Source organism: Streptopelia decaocto, assembly GCF_964273445.1.
Source record: "Streptopelia decaocto genome assembly, chromosome: 13".
NCBI lineage: Eukaryota > Metazoa > Chordata > Aves > Columbiformes > Columbidae > Streptopelia > Streptopelia decaocto.
Window position 1 is genome coordinate 1,444,385 of NC_138668.1, and position 23,668 is coordinate 1,468,052.

The 23,668-nt window shown below is 42.5% G+C and overlaps 1 protein-coding gene across 1 annotated transcript; it reads left to right on the forward strand.

Annotated features, from left to right (window-relative positions):
- The first annotated feature begins 496 nt into the window (after positions 1 to 496).
- Positions 497 to 23,022, forward strand: DNAAF5 (dynein axonemal assembly factor 5). The gene is made up of 13 exons (XM_082064875.1): positions 497 to 1,031; positions 1,903 to 2,087; positions 2,917 to 3,041; positions 3,455 to 3,570; positions 6,421 to 6,653; positions 8,009 to 8,221; positions 10,325 to 10,468; positions 14,027 to 14,195; positions 15,426 to 15,573; positions 18,441 to 18,591; positions 19,939 to 20,095; positions 21,536 to 21,727; positions 22,113 to 23,022. The coding sequence occupies exons 1-13, from the start codon at positions 509 to 511 to the stop codon at positions 22,250 to 22,252; spliced, it is 2,496 nt and encodes an 831-aa protein (XP_081921001.1). The 5' UTR covers positions 497 to 508; the 3' UTR covers positions 22,253 to 23,022.
- The last annotated feature ends 646 nt before the right edge of the window (positions 23,023 to 23,668 follow it).

Genomic DNA, 23,668 nt, shown 5'->3' on the forward strand with positions numbered 1-23,668 from the left:
GCACAGTCACCAGAAAAGCACATAAAACACTGTTGTGTAAAGCACATATAAGTGCAATATGGAACCAGTATAAATATGAATTAACTAACACAAATGAACACTAAAAAATACATAATGCTGTTACAGAAACTAGTGGCCACTGCAGTATTAATCCCTCCAGAGAAAAAACAGAAAGGAAAAGCAATACAAGTAACATGTGGAAGTTTCCACACAGTGACACGCTCATCCCAGCAGCTGGGCTGCCCTGTGGGGTCCGCTTTTTTCCCCTCAGTCTTTCCACCGCCTACAGCCACTCGTGGTTTTCTCTCGCGTTTACATCTGTTTTTTTTCCCGTGTGATACAAATAACCGGCCGCTCTCCCGCTGAACCACCGCCCGCCTCCCCGCTGTTCTGCTGTGGTACCCGCCACAAGACCCCGCCCACCTCGCCGTAAAGCGCCCGCCCGCCGTCGTAAAAGCCTCGCGCGTCCTTAGCAATGCCGCTGCACTTCCGTGGCGACGGCGAGAGCATGGCGGCGGCCGAGGTGGCGCAGGCCCTGAGCCGGCCCCTGAGCTGTCTGCAGGAGCCCGACTGCGGCCGGGCGGCGCGGCTGCGGGCGCTGGAGGCCATCCGGGCCCAGGTGCAGGAGCGGCCGCTCTCGGCCGCCGTGGTGCAGGAGGTTTTCGGGGCGCAGCTGCTGCGGCCGCTGGCGCGCTGCCTGGCGGGGGACGCGGCGGAGCGCTGCCGGGAGCTCGCTCTCCAGCTCCTCTGCCACGGGCTCAGCCACGGCGACCGGCCCGCCGAGGCGCTGCCCGTCCTCCTGCCGGCCCTGGCGCAGCGCCTGTGCCCGCCGCAGGGCGCGGAGCCCAGCGAGGAGCTGCGCCTTGGCCTGGTGCAGCTCCTGGGCCTGCTGCTGCGGCGCTGCGGGCCCTCCATGGTCCCCTACCTCAGCGAGGTGATCCGCACCCTCCAGGCCACCCTCCTCGACAGCTATGCCGAGGTCAGGCGCGAAAGTTGCAGGTGCGCCGCAGCCTGCGCCCAGGCCATGCCAGGTGGGGCCCGGGGTGGGTGAAGAGGGGAGTGGTGGGGCTGATATGGGCCTGCGGGCTCCTGGCGGGACAGGGCCCGAGCTGGGGGCAGCAGGAGGTGACAGGGATGCAACCAGGAGAGAGGATGGGAGGTCCAGCTCTGGAGCTCTCAGTGCAGGAAGGACACGGACCTCTTGGAGAGGGGTCAGAGGAGGCCACCAAGATCATCAGAAGGCTGGAACAGCTCTGCTGGGAGGATGGGCTGAGAGAGTTGGGCTTGGTCAGCCTGGAGAAGAAAAGGCTCCGAGAAGACTTTATTGTATTGTTTCAGTACTTAAAAGACACCTAATAAGAAAGATGGGGACAGATGTTTTAGAAGGGTGTGTTACAACAGGACAAGGAGTAATGGTTTCAGACTAATAGAGCGGAAATTCAGGCTAGACACGAGGGAGAAACCCTTAATGATGAAGGTGCTGAAACACTGGCCCAGGTTGCCCAGAGGTGGTGGATGCCCCATCCCTGGAGACATCCCAGGCCAGGCTGGACCAGGCTCTGAGCAACCTGAGCTGGTGAAGATGTCCCTGCTCATGGCAGGGGTGGCACTGAGGGAGCTGGGAAGGTCCCTTCCAACTCAAACTACTCTGAGAAGTTGCACACACACTAAGAGTGCACTTTGCAGGCCTTGGAGTATCTGTTAGAGAAGAATCAGGCCAGGGCTAGTGGAGTGCATGTGTGCTAGTGTTCAGCTCTAATATAGTATAGAATTAAATCTGCACGCTACATAAATGTAGCACCACTAATCAGGCTGCTGTTTGTAGTGTTACAGAAATCGTGTTGCTCAATCACCCACAAAAAGGGCATGTTTGAAGGTGTGTTTGTCTCTCTGCCCTAACAGAACACTTCCATATGCAGTCAGAATCTCTGATAAAACCCTTAATGCAGACAATTTCACACCAGCACTACAGAGTTCGTGTTGATGTCATTCAGGCTACTGGAACAGTGATACAGTATGGAAATGGAAAGTCTGTGGATGATGTTCTGTCTCATCTGGCACAGAGATTATTTGATGAGATTCCCAAGGTGTGTTTTTCTTCTTTTTTTATTTCTGGATTATTTAAAATCTGGTTGTTTTGTTTTGTGTTTTCCCTTTCCCCACCAATTTTCAAATTCCAGTCATTTCACTGAGATATGTAAATAGGTCTCATACAGGCTTCATCAGTTGTAAGCTATCCAAAGTGAAGGTGGCTGACCTGGTCAGCTGCTGCCTAATTCTGCAGGCTCTTGAAGCTTGTAGGCACCTTTTTATTATAATGGGTACTTTCAATTCTGTTTGAAATTCTTCTGTCAGCTCTCTCTGGGACTTCATTCTGTGGCTTTCTCATGTTTAGCAAACACTTATGGTATTGGTCCCTTCATAAGATGCAATTCAGGCAGTAATTTTAAAATGTGCAACTTCACTAAAGTATTTTAATTTTTGAGTGGATGTATTCACATTATTTAACTTAGGCTTCCTTTATAGTGAGAAGCAGAACTTGGCTTCTGGAGATGTGCTTGGAAGGCTTCAAATTCCAGAGAAATGTACATTTCTTGCATTCTCAGAGAGGTATTAACCATGAGGATTTGTTGAGGTCTACATCTTGTCTTCCCCTCAGAGATGTGCTTTGTGCAGCAAGTAGTCTAAGACTAACTAAGCCCGAGTGAGAACACAAGAGGGAGCTTGATAGCTTGCACACTGCTTGAGATGCTTGCTGCAAGTGAGGAAGTCCTGGGTACTTGTCATTTCATCTGGGACTATTGATGCACTTTACCAAGTCTTACATATATATATATACACACCAAAAGCAAATACTTATTTTTTGGTTTTGTATTTTTCTGACATATTCAAAATAATCATTTTGTATCTGTGTAGGTTCGGCATGCCGTAACAACGGTCATTGGAGAATGGTTGTTGCACCTACGAGATAGATACTCATATTTTCACAAGTTGATCCCTTTGCTGCTTGGCAGCTTTACTGATGAAATTCCTGAAAACATGTAAGCAGGACACCTTTTTTTTTTCTTTTTCCTCCCTAAATAGTTGTCATAGATGGAAGTGTTTCTGTTCTCACAATGTATCGCTTGGAGGGGGAAAACCCCACTTCTTTTTCCTGAACTTTAAAATGACAGCATTATCTTCAGTATCTTTTGTTACATTGTCCTTTTACACTACATTCAACTAAATAAGAAAGAGATGAAGACAGAGCTGGAGATAGAATTATCCTTTGGAAGAGGTGACCTCTGTCCACTGAGTACAAAGCAGCATAAACTCTCAGTGTGCCCAGGTTCAATGGCAGGAATGCTTCCCCTCCCTCCGGCTGATTTTAAGAAGTCAGGGTTTCCAGAAGTCTCATTTTAGAATGTTTTTCTTTTGGGGACATGATGGTATAAGACTTTTATTTTGTATCTAGGAAGCTGGCTTGCACTTACTGGGAGAAGATAGGCTTGCAGTGGGAGAAAGAGAATGAAGAAGATCTGAAAGATAAGATGGATTTCAGTGTCCCACCCTCTCATTATCCCAAAGGCGGTAAGTGGTGCACTGGAAGTGGTTTTCGCTTCCTGAATAATCCCTGAGAGCTGCAGTGCAGTCACGACAGCAGAGCAGGATGTGTAATATTAGTTAATGTATAGGGGTAGCATATATATAAATATAATATACAACGCGTATGTATATAAAATTATTTAAATTGTTTATATTCAATTTTTATTTTTAAGTTTGTTCAGTAACTACATTCATTTTTTTCCATTAATCCCAAAATGCATTTTGGAGAAAGAGTAAATGAAAATGCCTGTGCTGAAAAGAGGTAAAGCAGTGATGCAGAAGCAGCAGAACGTTCTACATTAGCCAGCAAGCAGGTGAAGAATGGAAGAGTGGGCATAGAGCAGAGCAGAAAGGAAGAACCTGTGAGCTGAGTCTTTGAGTAGTGACAGCTACACACAGCATTAATGGCACACAGAATTGACATGGAAGAAAAATTTGCAGTGAAATTATTTCAAACTTCCTGTGAGACACTGGCATGTGAACTGAAATCCGCCAGTGTACGTGAAGAATGTGGGAACAGGAACAATAATTTCCTTTATTGTACACAAAACCCCAAAATATGTAGCCTGGGTAGATTATTTCTTAGTACTGTGTGATTTATAGGTAGCTTTAAAACTGTATGTTTGCAGTAGCTTGAAGCTTGTTTCCTGTCTCAGGTTCATAAAGTTAATGTTTAAAAATATGCATATGGGTGTTGGTGAGAGAGAGGATTTAAATGGGTCAGTTATTGATTTCTATACTCATATTTAACAGAACAAAACCTCTCAGTGTGAAAGAACAGGTTCGTGCTTGACTTGTGCCTACCTGACAAGCACATCACAGAATACCCAGCAGCAAAATCCTTTCCATGACAGTGGGTTCCGGAGTCCTTTCTTCTTTGAAATTATACCTTTTTTTTTAAAGCTGTTTTACTCTAATGCTTGAATGAAAGGGGAAGCGCTTCATAATGGTGACTGCTTTGACAGAGCTGTTTGGCTTTGAAGGCAGTCAAGTTGATCTGTTATCCTTTCCCTTTTTTTTCCTCCTTGTTTTATGTGGAGTGTTACCTGAGGCGTTTGTAGATGGTGCAGAATGCTTTTCCTTCCAGCACTGGTGGCAGAAACAGAGTTCTTTTTTTGACAGTCAGAGAATTTTTTAACATAGATAAACTGCTGAAGTTGAGTGTCTGAGCTCCAGTCACTTATTTTGTAATGACCATGATATAGTGAAGGTCATAAAAGGCTTCATGTGCTGGTCTTTGAAGCAGTTGTTACCGTTCATATTGCTGATACTGTTGTCGTGTTCTCTTCTCTCTAGACGTGTGTTGGGTTTAGTGTGTGTGTACACTGGTGGGGGTTTTTTGTTGTGTTTTGTTTTTAGGAAGGGACATCTATCAATTACTTCATAATTTAATGCTATGTATTTCCTGAAATAATCTTCTCAGCACAACAAACATGCTTCACAAATTTGGGCAACATTCCAGCCCTGCACTTAATTGACTTCTCATGCATTTTGCGTGGTAGAGTGATGCAGTTAAGGCTTGAACATGACATATGTGCACACACATACACGTATACATACACACAACGAACAAACATTTTTAAAAGTGACCTCATAATTTTCAACTCAAGTCCCAACTTCATTATGACTTTGGGATGCATTTTGCTGCTGCTTATCTTTACTTTCAGATTGTGTGTCTTATTAAAGGTCAGGCAAAAGAAAAATCAAGGGATGATTGGCTACTTCATCTTACAGGTACTCTACCAAAGACATTAGTATACCTTCGTTTCAAGTAGTAATTTGTGGTGTCTTACCACAGACTCTATGTGGATGAGTTATTAGTATGTGTGTCCTTCCTCTCTGTTTCCCCTCCACTTGTTTTTTAATATTATCATGACATATTTAGACATTTTGTTGCCGTTTCTTCTGACTTATATGCTGAAATATCCTTTTACAACTGTGATTTTATAGTACATTTTCCTTAACTATCTTTGCCCAACTGTCAGGATAATGGACCTGATGTATGAGCCCTCTGTGCTTTGATCTCAGGATGACAGATCTTGCGGGTCGGAGGAAGAGCAGGGTTAGAGCTCATACCTGGTGTCATCCAGCCAGCGAGCAGCTTTTCATTGAGCCCCAGCAGTCATCGCCTCAGGACACAGGTGCAGAGTTTACAGCAGGGCAGCCTTTGACAGGAGTAGCTACAGGGATAAATGCCTGCATTTGAACATCTGAAATGAAGGAACTGCTGATAAAGAACGGTCTAAATTCTTTCAACAAAATTCTGCCTCGGGTTGCATAGGATGCCAGTCTGTATTTGCTGTCTCAGGTTGATTTCTTTATTTGACCTTTTGCTATTCAGTGTCAGTTTTCATAATCCAAAATGTTACCTTCCATTGACAAAAGAAGCAGCAACTCATGTCCCGATGCTTGAATTTTTGCTTTTTTCCTGCCCTAGGTATTCCATACTTATTTATAAGCCTTTTGCATTCTTCAGGCCATTTACTTCAGTCTATTTTCCTTTTAGCATTTGTAGTTACAAAGACCGATGCAGGAAAATTATACTGAGAAAACTGTCATTTCCTGTCTCAGCATTTGCAGGAGGACTCTGTAGAGAAATAACAATCGTACTTGCGCATTCAATGTTTTTGGCACCTCATAATGAAAAACGTTTCTTTCTTAAAACAGTATGTGACCATTATGTCAATTCCTCAGCAGCATTTGGAATATTTTGTTCCACGCTGAAGCGGGCACCCGTAGCTCTTATCTCGGAGCTTGAAACCTGTGTAAGGATTAATGTGCACTGGATTTTCCTTTGATATTTCTGTTTCTCTTTTGTTTCTTTTTCCCTTGCAGTGGCTCGGCCAGGACTGGGCTGCCGGGAGCTCGTGTCCAGAAACCTTTCCAAAATTCTTCCAGGTCTGTGTCATGATATAACAGACTGGCTTGAAAGCACAAGAATAAAAGCGTCCCAGCTTCTGTACACGTTACTGCTGCATGTGGAGGATCACATAACCCAACACATGGAGCTGCTGCTTAGAACTTTGTACCAAGCGTGCTTGGATGAAGAAAGCAATGTGGTTAAAAATGTGAGTTTGATCTGTTAAAATGTCTCTTGTACACTGAATAAAGACTCTGTCCTTCATACTCCTGAGTCTGTCTCCTGAGGACCGACCTGACCTTAGGTCACTGGGAATTGCCCATGACTGAAGGATCAGGCTCAGGTTTTTGTGGATGCTAAAAACATGGAAACATTAACTTACAAGAATACATTTATTTCAACATAGTAAGTATTACTGGTATGAAGACCAGTGGTTCAGTTATTTAAACACCGTTTAGTTTATATGCCAAGTACATGAAGCATTGATAATGATCTCTTAAAAAATTATAAGCGGTAGATTACAGTGTAAAAGCCTTGGGGCAACAAGGCGAATAGGGAGGAGCACAGGGTTCACATCTACATAGACTGTGTTGTAACTGTTTGGAGTCTTCACCCCTGCAAAACATAACAGCCATATATAGTGCAGGTTTAAACTATAGAATTCATGGCTGCGTGCTTCCATTGAGACTGAAAAACTAAGATGATGCAAGTATTAACTAGGTGCAATTAAAAATCCATGGCTAAATCACTAGACTAAAAATTATATACAAGGGGAAATAAGCTTTCATGTTAGGGGAAATGACCCAACCATTAAATAAAGGGGTTAGGAAGAAATGTTGCTGTTGCAGCGGTAATGGCACAGGAGTTGACTGTGTTTTTATTCATGCACCTGATTGTAAACCTTTGCCGTCAGTCAGGGTCAGCTCTGGTGTGATGGTGTTTCATGCGGAATACAAAGCACCAATGTGCGTGCAAGGCAGAGGTGGGATCAGAGAGCCTGAGCATCATGGGGAATACACGGTAATTTAAGCATTTTCAGTTGAAGTAAGAGATCGAAACGATTCCCCCACGGCAGTGCTTCCACACTAAACCACATCTGTAACGTCGCTGTCAAAATATAGTACAATAACAAGCAAATTCCTCTTCCAGGGTTTAATTGTTGCTTTCAATAGTTGGGTGTTGGGTGCGTTGAGAGCATTCCTCGGAACAGCATTTGGAGGACAAAATGCTAAACCAGTAAATCTGCAACATCTGGTTATTCTGAGCTGGAGACTTTATTACCCTGGAAGTTGTACACGTTGTTCCTGTGCGTTACTTTCTCATGGCAGTTTGTCTGATGCTGAGAAGAGTGCTTGCATGCCTTATTATGTGCTTACTGAACACATGTCAAGAAAATTTCTTCATGCATATAATCATTACTGAGTGAGTGGAAAAGGCCTACAAGGCAACTGCTGAAGAATTTAAAATAACAGCTGGAATCATAAAAAGAAAAAGCCCATGATATATGGAATGGTCTTGGTGTTTTCAGGAAAATCCTCAAGTTATTCCTGTTCTTCTTTTCAGTGTGTGAAAGCAGCAGAATTGATTGGAACGTTTGTCAGCCCTAAGGTGTGGATGACATTAATCACGTCAGCCTTCAGGAAGACACCGAAACCATCTTGTCTGATGGTTCTAAGCGCAGTGATTCGGGGTAGCCCGAAGGAAATCTTACAGCCTCATTTGACCGATCTTGGCAACACACTGTCACAACCTGCAGTTTGTCAACAATCTGAAGAGGTAAAATACACAACAGAGCAAAGTTCTAGACTCGTGGTTCTCCAACTTATTTTTTCCCTTGTTCTCCCTAAATGGTCCCATTGCTCTCCCTCCCTTGCACACCTACCCCTCCCGATCCCAGGGTACATTTGTGGATGTGTGTCTGAGCTTCCCTGCCCTCCCTGAGCTGTGTTGTGCTCTCTTGGTCAAATCTGCTATTCCCAAAATCTTGCCTACCAGTCCATCCTCTGTGGGTTCGAGTTTGAGAACTGCTGTGTAAGGTTTCAGAGAGTCGAAGGAAAATGAAAAGGCATAACGGGGAGAAGAATCCATTTAGTATGTACGGTACCAATATAGGACTAGCTTGGCTACCAGAATTTAACCCAGGTTTTGAAATGCCTTGTGTTCACAATCTAAACAAGATCATGTATTTTGATCTTCAGGAGTAAAAATGACTGAAAGCTTTTCACAGTCCGATGTAATTGGTATGTCAGGTTTCCCAATAAAGATTCCCTCTTAGTGTAATCGTCTTTTTGTTTTGGCATTATTCTTGTTTTCCATTTTAAAAGGAAGATACCAGAACGCTTATGTGTACATTAGGATTATCCTTTGTAAACTGTTGGGCCTGGTTGCTTTTCTTTAAGTGAGAATTGAGGAGGAAGACCTTTATAAATTAGAAATTTGCTTCCCAGTGTGCACGTACCTAATAGCTGAGCCTGAAGACCATTTCCATTTTAGCATTTGAAGAATATTTATCAATTGTTATAGAAGGAGACAAGAGAATCTCTTCAATGTGCAATGGAGTGTTTTAACTTCTGAGCTTTTTTGTTTCCCCTCCAATTGCTGAGATGTGGAAATAGATCTGTTAAGGATGCACAAGAAGAATCCCTACAATTTCCCTGCCCCCCAAAATGAAATCCCAGCTTTCCTTCCACCAGAATTCATTAGGCCTCTGCTCTTAAGATGACCGACAAAGGACCAGCGCTGTGCCTGCGGAAATCTCTGACTTCATGTCCGATACAGGCTTCCCTTTGAAACAGTTATTCATGTGTGTAGACTGAATCTAGTATAATTGTCTTTTTGAGCCAATGTAAGATACACTTTTGAAGTTCTTCCTTCATTAATTTTCTCCCCTAATGTACCAGTGATGCAGGAAATAACCTTAATCCCCACGAAGCCTGTGATGATTAGGAACTCGTATACATGGAAGCACTGTAACCTGATTGTTCAAATCACAATTCCCTGAAGTACATGTGCAAAATTGCTGAAGTCTTAAGCTTACCACTTCCATTTGGCATTAGGTGCAGTGACACATCCATCTGCAGCCGAAGCGTTTGTCAGAATTGGACTAGCATTTGGTCTTGGAAAACAATCTTTCTCTATTTTAGACAGTGAATGCTGCATAGACACTGTTTAGCTAAGGATTGACCATGTCCATGAGATTAATAACGCTTATAGCTAACCTATTCCTAGACTGGATTTCTTTTTCTGAAGTAAATTTGTAACAATGGCCCCTTCTGTTCGTTGAATGCAGTCTGACAACTTCATGGAATATCTGATGCACTTTATCATAGAAGTTCTTGCAAACTGACTGACAACAATACTGACTTCAGCTGGTATCAGTTGGATCAAGATAACGTGCATTATACTGCATCAAATGAGATAAACTGGCTGAGATAAAAGCAGCCATCGAGTTTTCTTGGTTTATGTATTTAACCATTATTGTTCCATTCAAAATAGTCAAACATGGAATAATATTTGAAAGAGTTGTACCAAATATGTTATTGATTAACAAATGGCACTTCAGAATGAGAAAGTACTATCAGTAAGCATTCCAAAATGCTTTGAAGTCTTTATTCACAGTGGAGCAGTTGTGTGAGTAAGAGCAGGGTCATTTCTTTTTGTAACAGGACAAGGTAAATACAAACGGTGTGGGAGGAAGACTATGTTGTATTCTATAAAAAGTCGAACACAGGTAGTCAGAACTAACATTATTTCACTAATACCAATTTAGATGATTATACAGTGTTCAGATTTTATTAATGTCACTTCCCATGTTTCTCCCTTGAAGTTATCTTTTCTAAAAAAAAATTAAAATAAATGTATGCTTGTATTAAAAACCAGGTCCTTTATATGGAGCAGTTGCTTTGCTGTGTACAAGCGCTGATTGAAGTCTGCCAGGAGGACTGCAAAGAAATCAGCTTGCAGCTAATGAAAGTGTTGGTGACAGTAATGGCAACACCGTGTTCTCAGCACCTTAAAGCAAAGGTAAACTGTGAGCTGCTTTAATATTTTGTTGTGTTTCTGTTTTTCACTATTGATAAGACACTTTGTCCAAACCTCATTTATGTTTACAGATATCTAAAGGGTGAGTGTCAGGAGGATGGAGCCAGGCTCTTCTCAGCGACAACCAGTGATAGGACAAGGGGTAATGGGTTCAAACTGGAACACAGGAGGTTCCACTTAAATTTGAGAAGAAACTTGTTCCTGGTGAGGGTGTCAGAGCCTGGCCCAGGCTGCCCAGGGGGGTTGTGGAGTCTCCTTCTGTGCAGACATTCCAACCCGCCTGGACACCTTCCTGTGTAACCTCAGCTGGGTGTTCCTGCTCCATGGGGGGATTGCACTGGGTGAGCTTTCCAGGGCCCTTCAACCCCTGACATCCTGTGATTCTGTGATAGGATTAGGCTGGGACTAAAGTTGAGGTTAAAGTCTGGGGCAACAGTGGTGCCGTAAGAGCTGAATGGTCTGTCGCGTCTTGCAAGCACTATGAGGTCTAGAATGGACACTGACATTTCTAAGGCAAATACTGACTCTTACATAAGTGTGGTCTGCAGAAATCTGGTTAATATCTGAGTTTGGCTGACATAACAGAAGAGTATGTTACTCAGGTAAGAAACTTAAGAGTTGGCCTTATTGCTGCATCGTGTAAGGCTTGTTCACTGGCTGTGAGCTGTGCCAGTGGGGAGCAGAGTATTGACATTAGTTTTCAGAACAGATGGCTTGAAATGCATTGCTGGAGCATGGGGAGCTCCCAGTTGGACCAGGGCTGCCGTTGCTCTAGAAGAACACTTTACTTGGGTGGGTTTTAATTACTGGGCCATGGTTCAAGTAACATTTTGGGACAGAAAGTGTTCAAGAGTTTGTGCTGGTTGATGCTTACGTTTCAGGTAGATGTGAGTCACTGGATTATTGTTAATGTTAGTTTATACACAGGAGCACACAAGAGGCCAGGAGAACACTCAGATTCATTTCCTGACTATTAAAGAACAATTCACCTATAGATCAAGAGCACTACAAACCATAAAGTGATCCTTTCATAATCAATTCTTTTACCTTTAGACAAAGATCAGACTGATTTTACAGTATTTGACCTTTTTACCTCCCCACCAGAACCAAAAGTTTAAAAGTTGCAGGAATGCTTTAAAATCAAGGACATCTGTAGATACCCTGATAATAGATGAGCTTTTTTGGCTAAACATTATCTCAGCCCCTTATTTCTCCCTTCCTCTTTCTTCCCCAGGCTAAATATCAAATAAATCAGGAAACCATCCCCATGTGCCACAATTGTGACCTATCCAAGTTGTCTTTTTTCAAACACACACCTTGAATGCGATGGCTTTTCTGCTTCCTGCTCCCTTGCTGGCGGGCATGGTGCGCATTCCTCAGCCCCGCGCAGCACCGCTCTTTATGGCCCGGGAGCCGACAGGCTGCCGCTTACAAAACTGTTCCCAAAGAGGTAAAATAGAACAAAGCTTGAAACAAATCTTGAAAAGCCTTGGCTGGTTGATGTATGGCCTGAAGAGCCTTCTCAGAGAGAGGCAGGGGGAAAGTGGGGTTTGTTGGGGTTTGTTTTCAACTATCAGCCCGTCCAAGCCTCAGACAGACGGGTCTGCCGCAGTTTGCAGTATCTTGTCTGTTTAGCCCCGCAGTGGTCTGTAAAGTCAGCAATGTCCATTTAACAAATTACAAGTTAATACTGCTACAAAGAAAGCAGCTTCATGGAGATAAAGCCCGATTTTCATAAATGGAAAAGTTAATCTCCCAAGATTATTAAACCTTTAAGATGTTCCTGCAGTTACAGACGATTTTTAAAGTTGACAGTACTTTGGATGAGGATCCTTTTCTCATTAGCCTTTCTTTCAGCTAGGAAGACAGGGAATCTGGCACTGAGATTACATCATTGCAATGTTTCAGATTTGTCACAAAGACAAATACGGCTTTGTTTTATTTTTTCCCCTGGTTACCGACGATTCCAGAACATGGAAATGAGCTGCACAGCTTGCAGAAAGCAAGGAGTCCCTGTTCAAATAGCTTGAGATTATATAGAACAACTGTTTTACAACTAGCTTGGCAAGTACAAATTTTTGTTCAGAGAAGACATCTGTATTCAGGATCCAAAGATTTTTAGTATAAACATAAATTAATCAAAAATTCTCATTATAGAGCTTCAATTCAGGTTTTACTATAGGGGAACAGAAGATCACAGAGATATGAGAGACCGTGTGTGATGTGACCTGGTTGGGAGTGCTGCTGCTCCTCCTGCTCGCTTGATTTTCGGCCCCTTGGCATTGGGCTCATCTCTGTTCCTGGTTGCTTGGGGCTAAGGAACAATATCGAGCCCACCAGTGGAGCCTTTCGGAGGGTGGTTTACGGCCCCGAACACACTGAGTCCGTTCAGCATGGGTTGAGTTCTCAGTGGTTTCACTGCTGACCTAAGGATAACATTTGGGTTTATTATCAGTGGCCTGTGCTATCTTGGCTCTTCTTTCAGCAGTTGTTGGTTATTAAACGCGTTAACTTTCAAATACAGGAAAGAAAATGACGCTTCATGTGTTTTTTTGGGGGCTTTTTTAGCTGTGAGACACTTCTTAATGAGAAGACATGCATCGGTCTATTGGCACATTCAATTTATTCTCTCTTTTTTTTAATTGCATTCTTGAAACTACTTGATTTTATGAATGATGTATTATTTTGTATCTCTTTTTTTCAATGGAAAAAACCATCTTGCATATTGTGGGGCGGTTAATAATGGGGAACAGTTTCTGTCTTGACACAATCTGTCGTGTAAAATGTTCCGATTAATTTACAGATAAATGAACAATTTACATGTAAGTTATTCAGAGTTGTTTTGGCCGGCCGGTAGAATGCTTCTAGAAAGGAGAAATCTATTGTGCCTGAGCAGACAAGTCTCCTTTAAGAATAACCTTTGTCCTTTTGTTTGCCTGACTCGTGGAATAGTCTCAATGTAAATATGAAGGTGTTTCAAGTGCAACAGCGAATTTTGGTATTTCGAAGCTGAGAATGTCAAATGGAACGTGCCCAGCTGCTTTAAAGAGAGAGTATCTTGCATTATTAACATTGAGGGTGAGGGGAAATGCTGCGTCTCCTCTGAGCTGCAACAGCAATAGTTTCTGGAAGCTGCCGTAGCCTGCAGGTGGGATTGTGGCAAATTCCATCCATGTTAACGTTTTAAAGGATTCTTAAAATGAGGGAAATCACTATGTCTTTAAAACTAATAAGAGCTTTTTTATGATGTGGTTAGTTTTGGGATAGGTTTTCATGTCAATTAACGATTGTTTCATTTTGCTGTTACATTGCTGTGTTCCTTACGATTTCATTTTGAAATCAGGACAAATGTTTTACTTTGATTTAAAGTTAATGGGTGTAGTATAGGCAGACATGAAGTAACAATCTGCATTGTCCAAGTGGAAACCGTGGTGATCTTGTGTCCTTTGTGTTCTTATAGTATGATTTTGAATTTTAAAAGTGTTTTGTTATTTTTCATATTGTTCCAGTTAAGATCAAGTATCCTGTCTGTTTTAACAGGTAGAGGAAACAATGTCTTCATTAGCCGAAGTGCAGCAGTTCGATAGTTTTCTTGATCTCTACAAACAGCACATAATTCAGCTCATGGAATGGCTCTCGGTGTCCTGTGACTGCTGGACATGCTATTCTCCAGAAGTACTGCAGTTAGATGTCATCGCAACCCACTCCGGTACGATCTGTTTAGTGGTGTGACAGCTCGCCCAGCTCTACAAGAGTGGAGTCAGGGTGTCCGTAGCCTGCAGACACACTGTGGTTTATAACAAATGGTGCCATATTCAGAAATTTGACAAGAATGTGAAGGAAAGCAAAGCTGAAAATGTTGAATCAGCTCAAATTCCATAAGACTCCTTGGCTGCAAGGAGCATATGGAAAGATCTTATGTAAAAGTAGGCTTTCAGTAAATGAAACCAGTAAGGATTATGGGGAGACGAACTGATGCAGCTTATGTGTCCAAATATTTATGTTTTCCATCTATTGGCCAGTCACACAGACACTGTGTCTGTACCAACATTTCCTCACTCACATTCGTCAGCACATCACTGTGTATAGATTAGTGAAACACTTTGGCACACGTTCCACCGAAACTGGGGTCTGCACCGTGACCGTTCCTCTAGCACAGCTCTCCAGGTCGCATCTGCGCGCAAGGGATGCAGTGACAGTACTTAGGACAAGGGGCAGTGGGTACAAACTGGAACACAAGAGGTTCCACTTAAATTTGAGAAGAAACTTGTTCCTGGTGAGGTGGCAGAGCCTGGCCCAGGCTGCCCAGGGGGGTTGTGGAGTCTCCTTCTGTGCAGACATTCCAACCCGCCTGGACACCTTCCTGTGTAACCTCAGCTGGGTGTTCCTGCTCCATGGGGGGATTGCACTGGATGAGCTTTCCAGGGCCCTTCAACCCCTGACACTCTGGGATTCTGTGATTCTGTACAAACTTGGATGAAGAAAAAGCAGAGTTAACGGCGCTATTCCGAGCGGTGTCACAGTCACACCAGAGTCAGTGTAATTTTCCATGGAGTTCAATATAACGGGAACTTTGCGTAGCCTCGAGCTTGCAGAGCTGCACAGTGAACGGCGTTAATCCCCTCCAAGTGCATTAGTCCACCCAAAATGTCAAATGTCCTGCTGGTCCCAGCAATACTGAGGTGTGGGGACAAACCAGACTTTGGGGGGCACCACAGTGCTCCATGGGGGTTCCCGAGCCCACAGAGAGGTCGCTTGGGTGTTTGTACACCGTGAAATACGGTGTAACATGGACACATCAACAGCTGCCGTGCAAGAGTGGAAAGTTCAGTACTGTTTTAATACCGGGCATATTACAAATATTAACACACTCGCATATTAAACGTCTAAATACAACTTACCAGTACTCTGAAACAAGTCTGACATGTTTATTTTCTAGGTCCCGTCATAGGTGAAGCTCTAAATAACTTCATTCCCATTCTTAAGACATGTCTTCAGCCAAACAAAGATCCCCAGATGCGGTTAAAGCTTTTCACTGTTTTATCGGAGCTGCTCCAGCAACCAAGTGAAACCATCAATTCCCAGGGGTAAGCCGAGTTCTAATTTCACACAGTTATTTGAATGCTACAGTGGCATTAGAAAGTAATGAGCATGGTAGTTATTTAACTCCTATAATTGTGTCCATGTTAGCGTGTCTGGAAGAAGAAAGACTTTCCCACCATCTTCCGTGGCATTTCTTTTCTGTGTTTTTTAGCAGCGCTTAGAAGGGCAGAATGCAATAATAAAAAAAAAATAGAAACAAATTGAAGTTTGGACTTTATCCACTGTAGCCTTTTGTCGAGATTAAATACATCCAGCGAGCTCAATGGACCTGTTTGCAGGAAGAGAAGAACAAGCGCTGGCTGAGGGTGGCCCAGTCGGGCCCATAGTGAGGTGCTCTCTCCTCTGAGAACAACAGCGATTCCATGAATTCTACTGGTAGATTTATCTTCAGAAACTAAAAAGCAGTAGAGGGAGCTAAAGGAGTCTTTGAATTTGTGATCCTGCTTCCGTGGTCACAGCAAATGCTTTAATGTGTGAAGTTATGCATAAGCTTTTTGTGTTCAAAGACTTGTTTGCAAAACATTTTTGGATGTTTGATTTGTAAAGCAAATCTGATGTTGTTTCAAGTTACCTGGATTTAGGATATTAAGTTTGGAATAAACCAAAAACATACACACAAAAAACCTCAATCAATCCACAAGCGTATAGAGCCAAGGGCAGCAGTGCCATACGGGCACTAAAGGAGCCAAGCCAGAAGAAAAAGGTATCAAATATAATTAACATGGAACAAAAGTTTGAGTATATAAGTCTGTAAAATGGTGGTAGCAGTTTTAATGTGAACCCAAGGTCTGCTCCTTATATCTGCATAAGAGCTGGTAGTATTGTATGCACAGATCCCATTATTTCATATCCAGCTGAGAAAAATTCTCTACTTTGTAAATACAAATAGCACAGCGGATGTTCTTTCATGGAAGTGACTCGCTCTGACAATTAAGTTACATAGATTTAGAGCAGTAACATTTGAAAATGGGAAGAGGAAGAATTTAATTGCATCAGCAACAGCAAAAAATATGTCTTAATGGTAATGAGAGGTAGTGTAGTGAAGTAGTAACAAGTTCTGGTTACACAATCACATTCACTGCTGTCAGTAATTTATTTAGCTCCTGGAAAGCATTCGAACAGTTTGGATAGGAAGGTTTTCAGTTATTATGCAATACAGGATTGTGTGGTCATCTGATTGTGTTTGAGTCTGACATGATTGAGTCAGATAATTGCCAGATATTGCTTTACTGATTCTATTTCAAGGTGCTAGAACAAATATTCTCACAAATAGTATGGCATTATGGTTAACATAACACTGACGGAATCTACCTTTATCTTTTGATAGTGTTTTTTCTTTAGTGTTTAACAGAAAGCTTTATTACAACTGGAGGCAGCTGATCAGATAACACAAAGCCATTTTTTTAGCTTTGGAGCTAGAAGGAAATTTGGAATGGTGGTGACCATTAGTTGCATTTTTTTTCTGGCAACTTTTTGAATATAAAATCATTCTCGAAAACACATTTAAAATAGTGAATCTGAAAGGTTTTGAGCAGTTTGGATGTCTGATGGGAGGTCAGGTTTCTGTTTATTGCTGGGTCTGAGGTGCCATCTGCTGGACGGGCAGCGGTGCGCTCTGGCTTGGGCACTGCGCACCCTTGGCCAATTACATTTCTTATTAAACTGATACCTTATTATTATGGGTTTTTTTTATTGCTGGATTAGCATGGCTGGATGATTTTGTTTTGCTCTCCTAGGGATTTTTTTAAAAGCACTTAGCGACAGCTGTTTGTTGTTGAGGTCTCCCCATTCTGCTCCTCCTGGGGTTTGACACGGCTCCGTAGCAGCCACTTATCACCCTGGAAATCACCCTGGAAATGTGGGACTTTCAGAGAAGAGCCAGCGACAGCTCCCTCCCTTTGTGCTGAGCACCGGGGTGGGGATGGGCTGGGCTGGGCTGGATTGCGCTCAGCCCAGCTCTGCGGGACACGACTCAAGGTGGATTCAGCCTGTTATTTGTCAATCTGTTTGCGCGCTGCAGCTGCTTTTTTAAGGCACAGTGAGTAACCAGAGCCTTAGTTATATAGTCACAGGCCAGGCACACGGCTTCTTGATGCAGAGAAGTATTTTTTAATTTCTGTATAAATTTTTAATTGAAAATTATTTGAGCTGAAATTAAATGGGTGTGAGGGAATACTGCCTCTTGCAATTGCTGACTCTCGCAACAACTTTTAGCATTATAACAGCCCATTCAGTAGAGGAGGAGGAAGAAACGTCAGCAAAATAGAACGGATTTATGTGTTCGTAATGAAAATAAAGTAGCATTGGGACTGGCACCATCAGAAAATCCTCCCCACCTCCCAGCCTTGAGGGGACAAGTTTCTGAGCTAAGGGTGAGCTCAAGTGTTCTGTGTAGGCTCCTGCAATAGCAGCATTTGGGGTCTCATCAATAGCATTCATGCTTTTCACGTTATAAATGCTTTTTACTGGACAGTCTCAGAGGGCTTTACAAATATTAATGAATCCTCACAGCGTTCGTATGGGGTGTTCTTTCCATTTCACAGGTGGAGAAAATGAGACAGAGAGCAGGTAAGTAGTTTGCTAAGATAACACACTGAGTCATGGCCATCGTTTGGAATGGGAGAAAGCATAACCTCCCCTTTCCATGAATGTTAGGTATTTGTTTAAATATTATCTAGAAAAATTAAGTTATGAGAAGCTTATCACATACATTATAACCACGTTGGCTTAAGTCTTTTTTTTCCTGTTTTCTCCCTGTGTTTCTATGACAGAAAATTCTCCTTTACCTCCTGTCAGTCTCTCTGTCGCTTTCCCATGAACCTTGATTTTGCTCTCTTGTTTTTGGCCTCAGGCTGTTCCCCAGCCACCTCGAGGCGCTGATAGAACACGTCCTGGCTCCCAACCTGCAGTGGCACGCGGGAAGAACAGCGGCCGCCATCCGCACCACGGCTGTGTCCTGCCTGGGCGCCCTCGTCTGCTCACAGATGCTTTCACCACAAGAGGTAAAGGCTCTCTTGCTCACCAAATGGACTTTGAAATCTTAGGTAGGGAGACAAAATAAATGTAAAGGGGGAAAAATATCTTTATTAAAGGTAATAAGTTCAGTGGAGGTGTAGTTTTCATGATAAAATGTATTAATTGTAATCAGGTATTAATAATTGAAACAATCAATAGTGGAGGGACGATGGTGTCCAGCTGAGAGACCTGAGGCCGGCAACACGGTGAGACGTAGGATTCACCATCGCCAAATGTTGCAGATCTTTGTTCTAGCGTAACATCAGTTCTGTGACACAGAGTACGACCCGCTGTTAGCACAGCAGCGTGGGCTCGTGACGTTAGCGGACCCTGGTCTTTGGAGGTCCCTTCCGATCCCTGGTGCTGTGTGATCCTGTGAGCAGCAGCACCGGGGCTGGCCAGGACGTGCTCTTGGTGATGTGGTGAAGACAAGTTGTCTGGTTGCCTTGGAGCCCACAGGTCCATTTCAGAAAAGAAAACCTAAAAGATTCCTGAAAAAGGCAAGAGAACTTGAGATGGAACTTGAAGGGCATCTGGAGAAACAGAGCTAACAAGGAGTTCACTCAGAGAAATGTTACCCAGCACAGCCATTAGGGATTTATTGAATCTCGGGGTTCTGAAGCTTGTTTTTTAACAAAAATGTCATTTTGGAATGATACATTGGGAATACGTTAAATATAAGTGAATTTTTTTAAATGAATGGAATAAAGTGTTATTAGATGGTCATAGTCTTTATAACAGCCTTTAACTGAACGAAGTGCTTAAACACATGGAAGTGGTTGATTTCACATATACAAAAACATTTACATCAGAGAGAACTATTCTAGTAAAACATTTTTTCTGAATCAATGCCTTCATGCCTTGTAATTCATGTGTACAAAATGCACATATTAAAGTCAAACTATGAAACTTGCTAAAACACAACAGTCTTTACTTCAAAGTTTCCTTTTGGAGTAAGAGCACCATCTACTGGTACATACACATAATCCTCATCTCCAAATTGCTTAAAGTCCTGCCAATAATTTTTTTTAGATAAAAAGCCAAGTGAATGTACAGCTTTTACAAGTTACATAAAGCTCAGCTGCGTATGTACTGAGCGTTCATGAACTGGATGATCCATTGGTGGATTTTCATTGCCCAGGTTTGCTTAGAGGCAAAAATAGAGTTGTGTAACTTCAGGAATTTTAGGTGAACTTATACAGTTAACTTGTTCTTTTTGAATTAAGCAGTGCAGTGTCAGCCAAGCCTAATGGTGACTGATGGAACCAAGGAGCATCTTGGCTTACAGTGACAGAAAAGCTGTGCGTTTTCTATGCTTTCCCTGTTAATTGCAGATCTTAAAAGTCAAAGATGAGCTAATGCCCCAAATTATTGCCGCCATGGATGAAGACTCTAAAATTGCTCGACTGATGGCTTGTCGTATTGTTGGTGTTCTTATAAAAGCCTGTGGGAGGCATTTTGATGAAGATAAATTTACCAAAACATACACAGGTAGGTGTAAAAGTTGAATTTTGTTTTAATCAAGATCTCCATGTTGAAGAATTACAGTTGCTTTGTTACCTGAAGTATCAGAGCTGAGTTTTTAGGGATGAAAAGCATCCTGCTGGAGCAGGATGTGACTCTGTGTTGTAACTGTTGGGGTAGCGCTCCCCCAGGGTAATTGTAGAGATAGGAAGGAAATGGAAAAAGCGCTGCACAAAATCACACTGTTGGCAGCATTTTTGTGTATGAGAGGCAATTTAATGTCGTAATCCTGCAGAGTCTAAGACAAGGTCTTAAACCGGCAGGTGGGATTGCTCAAGGTATATGAAGTACACATATACATTTTAGAAAATCAAGGTGTTAAACAGCCGAGTGGGGGCTGTCGAATGGGGCTCCAACAGTGACGGCTTCTCGCAAGGCCTTTCTGCAGCAGCTTTTTAACACTCTAACACATTTCATTAAGGTGTTTTGTGGCAGGCAAGTTAATGTTTGTTGGCAATGCCCATGCTCCCGGCCAAGCAGAACTAAGCATTCCCATTGATATTATGCATTAGGCCACTAGATGGAACTTCACTCAATATTACAGTGTTTGCAAGGCTTGCCAGGATTTCATCTGCATTGCTTCCAAGTTTAGACTATGTGAAATAATGTTCTAACTATAGCGAAAGCAGAGCAGTAATGCATTATATAAATGGCAGTCACATTGTTCCCCTTGCTGTGTTCCAGAGTGCCAAGAGCAAACCATTGTGCCATAAATAGACCTGAATAGGGAGCGGGTTGGCGGGTTTTAGTTAAAAAAGGGGGAAGAAGAAAACACTAATCTAGAGTGCTATAATGCCAGATAGAGCTATCGTCTATAATGTTCCTTAGGATGATGTTTAAATGCTAAACCATTAATCAGGAGAAGTACAGTCTATGCTACGTAACAGGATTTATGTTCTCTGAGGTTATAAATCAGACTTTCCCGAACCAAGTGTCTTAATGACCGATACTGTTCCTTACGTGGCACAGTAGAAATCTAACAACAAGCATTTTTATTTAGGAGAAATACACAATCAGACAATTGTCGAAGTGTATCTTTGCATCTTGGACATTCAAAGAGTCTGCAATGCACTCATTTCCTGAAGCAGAAATATTTTATAGAAATACTACTTCTGTAATGTGTTAACAGACATTGATAGCACCTTGTTGGGAAGAGTGCTAGAGAATGCTCAACTCATCTAAATTTTGTACATTGGACGTTTCTGTCAACATAACAATCTAATAACAACACACTGTGTGCACTTTTAGGAACAATATACGACACGTATTTGCAGTGTTCAAAAGACAGAAACATGTCCCAAACGCAACAGTAATTTCAGTGTTGACAAATACGTTTGGGATTTTTGAAGTGCAAAGGTGACTCCACTGTTCTCAGTGCTGTTTGTTTGCCTACCTGCTCCTTTCCAGAGGTTTTGAAGCGTCTGGATGACGCTTCCTGTGACGTTCGACTGGCAGCCGCTCACGCCTTGACCAGTTGGTTTCAATGCTTTAAGGACAGCGACGTGAAATCCTCAATGGAAAATCACATTGAGTTCCTGTACCAAGAACTGTTGGTACATCTTGATGACCCAGATGAAAACACCCAAAATGCAATCCTAGGTAAGACTTCCAGACTTATGTATTTTTAACAATCATGTTGTCAAGTGTAATATGAAAATATGCTTTATCCAGCATTCCCGAGTGGGAATATCAGCGTCAGGTGTATCCGAACACCTTAGAGATGGTAACTGGATAGGGAGCACAGGCACAAACCGTTGCGGGGTGTGACTGTATCCCAGCTTGCTTGGTGGATTCTTTAGGATTTATTGGTGTACTGGTCCATGTTCAAGCACAGAAATGTCAACATACAAATGAGAGAGGAACCGGGTTGTCGTGACTGCACAGCTTGTAGAACAACAGCTTCCAGGTTCGGTTTCAGCTGCTTTCAGGGACCTTAGAGAGATGCAGAGCAGCTAATGATTTATAAAACATTCTTGTTTCACAGAAGTTCTAAAGGAAGGAAGCATTCTACATCCAGAACTGCTCGTCAGAGAGATCGGAGCGGTTGTGCACAAGCATCGGACGCCGGCCTATTGTAACCAGCTGCTGCGCCACATTCAGTCCATCCAAGAACCAGGTTCATGAATCGATGCTGAAATTCCTTGTAGTGAACTGAAGGTGAAATCTATCTGATCCGGATTATTTTCCTATTTTCATTTGCTTAAGAGAGGCTGGGCAATAGATTGTTTTTTCTTTGTAAGTTCACTATTAGCTTATTGAAAAGTCACATTGGCACAGTTCTTTGTGTTTGAACAGTTATTTGTGTTTCTTAGCAATAAAACAATGTTTCAATTCACTTTGCTTTGAAAGTTTTTCAGATACAAGGTTGAAAGGAGGGGAGTGGGTTTTGACACTATTTATTCATTGAGAAAGTAATTTATTTAACAAAGGAATAGTCTCATGTCAAAGCTATTAATGCAATTCAGTGAGGACTCGGTCTGTCAAGGAGCATTTTGGGCTCTGAATACTGTTCAGGCTTCGCAGTGTCGGGTCAGTGAGGGTCAGCGTTACCAGGAAAACAAACCCAAACTTCTCTTGCATAACGCAGCAGAATTGTTATAATGTTCTGAGTACTCACGATGCTGCTGTAAGAGGGACATGTTCCGAGGAGGTGTCACTAAGGGAATGGCTTTTATTGTCATTGCGTTCATCTCATGACTGAGAACAAAGCGAACTTTTTTAACTTAAGGTTTATACACGGGAGGAAATGTGCTGGTTTGTCATTTGTATTAACAGGATTTATATTTTTGTATTAAATATATTGCAGCTGCAGTTTTTGTGTTTACACTGTTGTGCCTTGGAAAACAAGCAGCATTTGTTTGCATATTGCTTAGAAATTAAACTCTCCAACATTAGGTTAAAGCTTGATTTATTTGTTTAAAAGACCTTTGTAGTGTGTGAGGTTTTGTGTCATCTTCTGCTCTCAGCGATGGAATAAAGCGAACTCCTGGATCCCGGTCACTGTGGGGCAGTGTGCTGTTTGTTGCACACACAAACCATGGAAAAGCAGGATGCTGCTGCTGCTTTTTTTCATTATCTGTATTACAGACAAAGTGCTCTTTGGCTTCTAATTCCAAATGCCTTGATTTTGTATCAAGCCCAAAGCCGGGCTCAGTGGGGTTTGTTAATTCTCCTTGTGCTGTACGCCTCGTGTTTCTTTATCCTTCCTACCTGACTCCACTTTCTCAGCCCTGTGGTGCAATTGTTAACCAAAGCACCATCTGTTCTACAGCAAAATCTACTGTGTTCTCAGAGACCCATTTGACAGAGGTTACACACACACACAAGTCTTCTTCCCAGTTTAAAAGCAAAGCCATGCAAACTCCTGGCCGTTCCTCTGTTAAGCAGAATTTTAGTGCATCAGGAACTGTCAGCTGTTTAACTCGCTATAGCTGGAGGGTCAGCTGGAATTCATAGAGAGCACAATGTGAGTGAAACAGAAATCCCTAGAAGACGTGGAATGAAGAGCTTTTGGAGTCTCCAGCCTTGGAGCTGTTCGGA